Source organism: Anomaloglossus baeobatrachus, chromosome 3 (assembly GCF_048569485.1).
Source record: "Anomaloglossus baeobatrachus isolate aAnoBae1 chromosome 3, aAnoBae1.hap1, whole genome shotgun sequence".
NCBI classification, from domain to species: domain Eukaryota; kingdom Metazoa; phylum Chordata; class Amphibia; order Anura; family Aromobatidae; genus Anomaloglossus; species Anomaloglossus baeobatrachus.
This window is the reverse complement of record NC_134355.1, coordinates 373,039,704-373,048,811: the sequence shown is the minus strand read 5'-3', so window position 1 is coordinate 373,048,811 and position 9,108 is coordinate 373,039,704. Positions and strand designations below refer to the sequence as shown.

General features: G+C 39.9%; 1 protein-coding gene across 1 annotated transcript in view; it reads right to left on the bottom strand.

The window, feature by feature from the left end:
• Positions 1–9,108, bottom strand: part of SNAP91 (synaptosome associated protein 91) — a 198,609-nt gene that overhangs the window by 3,132 nt on the left and 186,369 nt on the right. Inside the window, exons 23-28 of the mRNA XM_075341499.1 lie at positions 8,204–8,347; positions 7,763–7,793; positions 6,924–7,035; positions 4,916–4,999; positions 2,489–2,590; positions 2,305–2,406 (exon numbers count right to left, since the gene is read on the bottom strand). Of these exons, the coding sequence (XP_075197614.1) occupies positions 2,314–2,406; positions 2,489–2,590; positions 4,916–4,999; positions 6,924–7,035; positions 7,763–7,793; positions 8,204–8,347 (566 nt within the window). The 3' untranslated portion in view covers positions 2,305–2,313. The remainder of the gene's footprint in view (positions 1–2,304; positions 2,407–2,488; positions 2,591–4,915; positions 5,000–6,923; positions 7,036–7,762; positions 7,794–8,203; positions 8,348–9,108) is intronic.

The window sequence follows — 9,108 nt, the reverse complement described above, 5'->3', positions numbered from 1 at the left end:
CTAGTTGGCCCCTCATTGGATGCTGAAGGAGATTGATGCTCAACGTCTCTCTTCAGAATTCTGTCAAGGTGTTTCGGTTGGGTTCAGATCAGGAGACATACTTGGCCACTCATTCACTTTCACCCTGTTTTTCAGAAATGCAACTGTGGCCTTTGGATTATTGTGATGCTGTAAAAGATCACGGCTTCCAAGAGCACTGAGTGATGGTAACATCTTTTCTTTCCATATAGAGCAGTAAATCTATGAATTCATGAAACCATCAATGAAATGTAGCTCCCTGACACCAGCAGCTTTCACGCAGCCCCACATAAGGACACTGCCACCGCTTTGCTTTTTTTTTTTCTTACACTCCTCACCTTTGTGAGGCCACACAATTTTGAAGCTATCAATTCCATAAACATTATCTTGGTCTCATCACTTCAGAATAAACAGTACCAGTAGTTTTCATGTTTTTCAGCACAGGTCCTGGCATATTGTAGGCAGACTTTACAAGAGGCTTCTTTTGTGGACAACTCCCATGCGTGCCTTCCCTCTGGAGTGTACACCGTATTGTGTCACAGGAAACACACACACCCTGGTTTGGCTTCGTACGTATGCAAGTTCAATGCAGTGAACTTGCATCACTATATTCTTCAACTTTCCTCATTAGAAAACACTCCTGTTATGGTGTTATCTTCTGTGGTCAATATGGACATCTCTGAGATGGTTGATCTTTGTAAAAAAAAATGTTATCACTTTTGCAATAGTATTCTAAGTAAAAGCTATGCTGATCTTCATGTAACCTTCACCTTTCTTGTGTAAAGAAATTATTTTCCTTCTCAGTTGACATTTCTCTTCCATGTGGTGCTATTTCTGACAGCATGAAATGGAAGGGGTTCTATATAAAATTGTGTCATTTAACAGTCAACTATCTGTTGGATACCTGTTTAATGAAGCAATGAATAACCCATGCCTACAGTCCTGATTATCAGCTTGTACAATGTACAGAGTACACAGTAAGCTGCCAATCAATCAGTGATGGAGGCACACAGATAACCCTGACTGCCATGCATGTGAGACCAAGTGAGTCAGTGAAAAATCTCTGGATATTCATTACGTTGAAACTGCAACACAGAGACCAGTAAGTTATACCAGTAAGTTATACAGCTCTGAAATCAGAATCACCTGCTCTATATTAGGCTGCTCTTAACCTGAAAGAAACAGCTGACAGGTGCCAATCTAAACTTTAGTTTAAAGTTAATTTGTTAGGAAACGTTTGTGTGCAAAATAACAAATCTGATATTCAATCAATGGCTGTTAGGGTGTACTTATTTATGCTGAACATTATATATAACTATATAATGTGTGTATTAATGATACATATGATATTTTTAAAAAATCTAATAAAAAAAACTAGATAAAAAAATAAAAGTTAATTAATGCAACTATGTGTACACACACACACACACACACACACACACACACACACACACACACACACACACACACACACACACACACACACACACACACACACACACACACACACACACACACACACACACACACACACACACACACACACACACACACACACACACACACACACACACACACACACCCTTACTCAGTAGGTCATGAATGATCGTGACCTAATGCTCTGCCATCTTTGGATCACTATTACCTCCGGTCTACAGAGGATTACTGGGTAGACATAGATCATGTCCTCCCAGCATGCTGCTCTACTCTACCACAGTTGTAAGTCTATGAAAGCATTATGAAGGCATTCCAATGGCTGCTGCCCAAATGCAGGAAGGAAGTTTCTAGGATTCAAGTCAAGTCCCAATGCTAAACACAGCTATTTTAAATACAAACTTATGCCATAGAGGAGACTCTTTCTAGTGCAGGGTCACCTCCAGCCGTGGCTGGATGTGCGTCACACCCCATAACCACAATGTGGTCTTTCTGTTCGCTGCCCTAATTAAACAGTACAGTGCACCATATCTTTAGCGCTCATTCAACAGCACTGCCTCTCCCGCAGCGCTACATTGCTTCCCATTATTCTCTACAATATGGTGAGTCTTTGGTGTCTTATCTTGTCTATTCTCTTCACAATCATTACCGTTTTAGCCCCATATGCACTTTACAGCACACATGAGTGGATAGTTTGCTCAGCATACACTATTAATTATTACTATGACAACTTCAAGGCTCTGCAGGCATATGAAGATATCTACTGTTTTATAATAAGTTTTTCTATTTCCACAGGTGCCTAAAACAATATAATATGAACACAAAAAAAGATTCAGAGAATCACATTATTACCTTACACATTTACAAGAAGTCCTTGATGTTGAGATCTGCTAATGGATCCTTTGAGGGGGGCTTTTTGGGGCTTTGTGAAGCAGGAGTCATACTCGGAGATAGCTGTAAGTAAAACATCAAAAATACAAGTAAACCTAAGTCAATAACATTACGAACACCAAAATTTTAAAGACCATAATCTTACCGGAGCGCCAGAACTAGAAGCTCCACCAAATGACGGCCTTATAGGTTGGCCATACATCATTGGCTGTTGGGGCATAATTGGTACCCCTGCCCCAGATGCAGGCTGGGTTAAAAAAAATAAATAAAATAAAAGAACACCACATGAATATTTTTATGTCAGAAAAGTCACAATTTATGTGAGTAAATCTTTACATATGTTGTTAAATATTGCCAAGGTTCAGAAGATAAACTTAGGCTGTGGATTCACGTTGTGTTTTACGCTCACCGTCACTGGCTTTGTCAGGGTTTATATCTGAAAGCAATTTTTCAAGTCTACCTACAGATTCTCATTGAGATTTATGCCTGTACTTTGACTGAACAATTCAAAACATAGCTCCATCCATCTTCCCTGTCCCTGCTGAAGAAAAGCATACCCACAGAATGATGCTACCACCACCATGTTTGATGGTGGGGATGGTGTTGAGGGAGATGTGCAGTGTTTCCCACCACACATAGCATTTTGCATTTAACGCAGAAAAGTTCTACTTTGGATGCATCTGACCAGAGCATTTTGTTCCACATGCTAGCTGTGTCCCCTGAATGGCTTTTTGCAAATTGCAAATGGGACTGGTTATGGCTTGCTTTCACAAATTGCGTTTTTTGGAAAAGTGGCAACGAGGAAGCCATTTTTGGAGTACATGACTAAAGGCCGCTTTACACACTGCGATATCGGTAGCGATATCGCCAGCATGCGTACCCGCCCCCATCAGTTGTGCGACACTGGCAAATCTCTGCCTGTGATGCACAACATTGCCCGGACCCGTCACACTACTTGCCTTCCCTGCGACGTTGCTGTGACCGGCGAACCGCCTCCTTTCTAAGGGGGCGGTTGTTCAGCGTCATAGCGATGTCACAGCAGCGTCACTGAACCGCCGCCCAATAGAAGCAGAGGGGCGGAGATGAGCGGGACGAACATCCCGCCCACCTCCTTCCTTCCGCATTGTGGCCGGGATGCAGGTAAGGAGAGCTTCCTCGTTCCAGCGGTGTCACACGGAGCAATGTGTGCTGCCACAGGAACGAGGAACAACTTTGTTACTGCTGCAGTAACGATATTTGAGAATGGACTCCCATGTCACCGATGAGCGATTTTGCATGTTTTTGCGACGATGCAAAATCGCTCATAGGTGTCACACTCAACGGCATCGCTAAAGTGACCGGATGTGCGTCACAAATTCCGTGACCCCCAACGAGATCACTTTAGCGATGTCGTAGCGTGTAAAGCCCGCTTAACAGTTGTCCTGTGAACAGATTATTCCACCTGAGCTTTGGATCTTTGCAGCTTCTCCAGAGTGACCATGGGCCTCTGGGCTGATTCTCCAGTTAGTGCTCTCCTTGCATAGGATGCAAATTTAAGCGAGTCATATTTTAAGATGATGGATTGAACAGTATGCCATAAGATGTTCATAGTTTGGGCTATTTATTTATTTATTTTTTTTTTTTTTAAGTGCCAACCCTGTTTTACTCTTCTCCACACTTTTATCCCTGACCTGTCGGGTGTGCGCTTTGATTTTAATTATGTGAGATTTGTAATGTTCTCAAACATCTAAGGGCTTCACAGAATAGTTGTAGTTATATGAGAATAGATTACACCGGTGGACTCCATTTACTAATTAGGTGACTTCTGGAGGTAGTTGGTAACTCAAGATTTAGGGGGTATCAGACTACAGGGGGGTTTGAATACAAATGCACGTCATAAAATTTTCAGCTTTATATCATTTAAAAATGTAGAAAACCATGCATTATATCCATTACCCTTCACAAATACTTGCTTCTTAGTGTTGGTATATCACATAAAATCACAATAAAATGCATAGGTGTAATTTGAAAAAAAATGTGGAAAAGTGTACAGGGTATGAATAGTTTAAGACACTGTATACGTCAAAGTAAAAACATGACTCTCTAAATAAAATATTTCAATAAAATACTCCATACAATATAAAAAGGCACAAAATACAATGGATAAGGTTTCTGAAGCCTCTGCCTACATTTGCACACATATACAGCACCATAATAAATAGAGGCATTATTCCAAAGCAGAATTCATTTACATGATTTTCTACTTTGAAAACAAGCAGAAATAACAAAAACCCAATGTCATATTGTCTTTAGCTTCCACAGCATGTATACTGTAATGAAGAACATATCACATACTGCACGGGTAGAAATACTACCGTCGTATATCATAAACATAGTGCCGGAATTAATACAGCACACAAAATGTCTTTTCTAAATAATTACTGTGACAGGTTTAGCTTAAGTAAATCTATACAGTAACATTCATATCAACCTACTGATAATGGCTAAGGATATTTTTCATTCAGATATCAGCAAATCTAAAGTGGACGTTCCATGTTAATAATTTATTTTGTGTCTAGAGTTAAATACTTACCAGACCAAATCCGGCTGCCGGCTGTGCACCTGGAGCAGGACTTGCTGCCTGGGCCCCTGCACTGCCTGGAGGAGTAGATCCTTGCTAAATAAAATAGGAATATATAAAATCAGATACATGATCAATTAAATCTACTCATAACATTTCAAAAAGAATCATATTTAAAAAACACTTCTAAAACATGTTCATTTGTTTTTGTTTGGAAATGTTCAGAATTTGCTCAGTATTTCCCTGGTGATTTGACTGTTCTACGCTCGTGCAATCGCCCTCAGCTTCAACTATCACAGACCAAAAAAAAATTACTTTTTGAAGTCTTTGAAAACTGTAGGGTCCATGATCTAGAGATATATACTGAATCACCTTTCAGATGTTACAGCACACATTGAGGTCTAAAGAAATAGAAATGCTAACAGTGTAAATGATGAGCTTAGCTTCAGGACAACGTATAGGTTGCACAGACCAAACAGTTGTGGGATCCCAGCCTTAGGCTCTGTTCATACTAGAAAAAGGATTTTAAGAAATTTCTTGAGTCTGACAGATTAGTGCACTTGTGGTCAAAAAACGCACCAATAACCTACCGAAAAACGCATGCGTTTTTACCGCGTTTTTGGTGCATTTTTTATGCAAGTTGGTCCCTGCGGTGTTTTACCATTATCTATGGCAAAAAACACAGGTACCTGCAGAAAAGAAGTGCGATTTTTTTCTCAAGAAATTCCGCAGAAAGAATGTTTGAGAAAAAACTGCAGTGTGCGCACTGCTATTTTTATTCCATAGGTTTTGCTGGCGAATGTCTGCAGAAAGGTTACAACCATTTTCTCAAGAAATTTCTGCAGCAAAAACAGACGCGAGTAAAACCGCAGTGTGTGAACAAGGCCTTATTGTTCTAGATAAAAACAAATGTTTGGAAGTTGTTTGCCTTCTATTGGAGTAAACCGATGTAATAAGCATATTTGATGCAGGTTTACTATTTAACGAAGCCCGTCTGGATATGGTGAGACCCTTCCTTTTTGTCACAGTAGGATCCCCCGGTTGGATGAGGGTGGTTTCCTGAATAATAAGTGATATGTTTGGATCTCATTTTCCATGACCACTCCAAGGTCCATTGTATAGGTGGGCTTTTCTTATTTTTGGAGTGGAGTGGGTCTTTTGTGACCAATATATGCATGGATTCAATCTGTGTCGCATGCACTGGGGTCGATCCTTGAAATGGCCTGAGTCAGACACTGTGTGTTTTTGCATAGATCATACACACTGGTATTGTCTTGTATGAGGCTGTGATCGTACTCCACGTGTGTTTTGTTCTTCTTTTAATAGAAATCACGATTACCAGTGACCCTGTTCACTTTTTATTAAGGTCTTTAATAAACGTTAAGTTTTATATATTAGTGTCTCCTAGGAGATTTTTGTATATTCAACCTCATTGCTAGATTTATTACTAGATAAAAACAAACCCTGTATAGCAGGTCCCACAGCCTTATTATTTGCCATAAATATATACTGAACTATGTGTTAGACATCTACCCTTTATATCACCTTTAAAAATACTACACTAGAAGTGCTAAAGGATAATGATGCTTCTAGAGTTCGTGTAAAATGAATCATAGGATCTGGTTCAGCTTCATCAGTAATCTGTGGCCTTTAGACAGAAGCCTTGAGAGCAGCCTACTAAAAGCATCTACAGCTCTTCTTTTGATTGGCTATTCTGGCACATGACTTATTCGTCACGCCACAACGATGACGTTGCGCCAGGCAGCCAAAAGTGGAGTCAGGAACGCCATCAAGTAAGAGGGCTCCTGTCCAGAGGCCAACGATTATCGACATGGCAGATTGACTGGATCCTGCAAATCGATTTGCACAAACTCTATTCTCTAAACAGTATATGTTCATAAAACCTTAGATTTAATTTATATTGTTGTATTGATACTTTAAATTTAATCCATAGTCTTGACATTATTTATTAATAAGAAATGCATTTTTATTAGAATAAACGAGGTCAGTAGAACATTACCATAGGAGCAGATGATGGACTACCGGATGCCCATGTGGCCGGAGCTACCTTTGGTTGCCAGTTAGCACCTCCTGTCAGCTTCTTCTCGCCTGCATTCCACTGAAGGTCTCCCCTAAATAATCACATTGTGAAATAATAAGCTATGTTCTACAGTAAGATTCTAGAAGCCACAATTTCTGTATTGCATATACTGTGTATAACTTAAATGGACAATTGAAAAAACCACCACATTTTTCATGTAGAACTGGACACAATGTAATAGCTGTTGCAGAGCAGAACAATGAAGAATGCAGCATTTTAGTGTCCCAGCAAAACAAATGAGTTTTCTGAACTATAATATGTATATTGCAGGTTTGAACCTGCTTCAGGTCTTCAAGGAAAAAATGAGTATGTGAATTCAGTCAGCATCAAAAATGCATTTTTTATGCAGCATTTTCTTCTGCCCAGAGAAATGTTTCGAATGCAGAAATGTTTCCAGTAAATACATAACATGTGCACATTTCCCCCACCTGCCGGCATCCTCGCACCTTTTCCAAGTAGACCTGGCGTTATCGGTGTAGTGTAATGCATGCCTGATGTTGCACCCAGACTACTAATCAAAAAGGTGCTAGGGATGCAGGAAGCTAGGGGGAAGATTCCACAATTACCAAACTACTAAAGTGGCCCTGAGCCAGGAGCCTATCAATTCTTTTGCTTAGCTGCAGTTAGATGTCATAGCTTTTTATAAGCACTAAAAGTTTACGTTTCCTTAATCCTAGTTCCATTACTTATTTCTATAAGGAAATATTTCAGTAATCAGGTCTAAATAGTTTGGAACTGACCGGTTGGAAGCAACTTACTTTTTGACAGTGGTTCCAGAAATCCCAAGATCTAAAAAGTTAAAATAATAAATTAAACATATAGCACATCATCTACATCATGATATCACAATGCTGTACAGAGCATTATAGAATTCATGTGTATAAACTGTTCTACAACACACATGAAGGAAGAGCAAAACGAAAAATATTGTGGAACAGAAGAGGAAAGTATAGAAGGAAACACTGATGGGTAAGGACAGGACCTTCAGATGCTAATGTGATCTTGTGGAGAGCACCCGACTGATTTTCAATTATCTTGTTAGGAAAGCCAAGGTGGGGTACTGCAGGGATATTGTTACGAAAAACAGGAAAATACAGATTGGTAGGAAACAACTGACGGGATGGAAAGTAGTGCTCCTACCAAACCTACACATAGAAATACACAAAGTAAAATAGAAGCATAAATATTATAGCACTTACTGCCTACTAAACTTGCAAGAGAAGAATCAAGGTCACTGCCAAGACCTTTGCCAGCGCCCCCTGCATTGTTTGCTGAGGTGACAGAAGATGGCTGAGATGAGGGGGTCATTGTGGGTATAAGAAGATCACCTAAACCATCAAATACTGATACGAAACAAAAAGACAGAGGTTAGAAACTAAAAGCCACATGATAGAATATTCGAAATGGCTCGAAAACATTTATTTATGGCTACCCAAATGAAAATATTGAAGTACTACTACTACTCGGATAACCCTTTCTCATCCCTCATGTTTGCACCAGAGCTGTTGCAGAAATACCAACACTCACTCCCGGGAACAGGAAGTCAGAGCCACGAATGGCTGCTCAATTCTTGTGAATTACTTATACATCCGAAGGCCAGGACAGTGAAGTCGGCGGTGATTTGGTGCGGGGTTCATCTGACAGAACAATTTCACGTAAGCCCCCGGAGAGCGAGTGCATCAGCAAAGGAGAGTATCAGCTTTCTTATTCTGATAGAGGCAAACATGGGGAATGAAGAACAGGGTTATCCTAGAAGAGGACAACCCCTTTAAATGTTTAAAGAATAGAACCTTTTATTGCTAATTTTCTCCTTCAACTATTTTAAGTCTTAGCTCACAACAAATTTGTATCCAGTTGAAAGGTCCTGGAAATATATGCACAAATATAATTCAGTGTACGACTAACAAAAGATAAAACCGTAAGTTAGAAACTGGATGTAACATGATGTAAACTTAGATCAATTTACAAACATGTTGTTTAACCCCTTTACAACCGATGTACATTTACGAAGTCACCCCTGTCCCTGCCTTTGATGCAGGCTCACACTAAGACTAAACGTGAAGATGTGAACAGCTCACCAGACTATTGAATGAGGGTGGGTGCT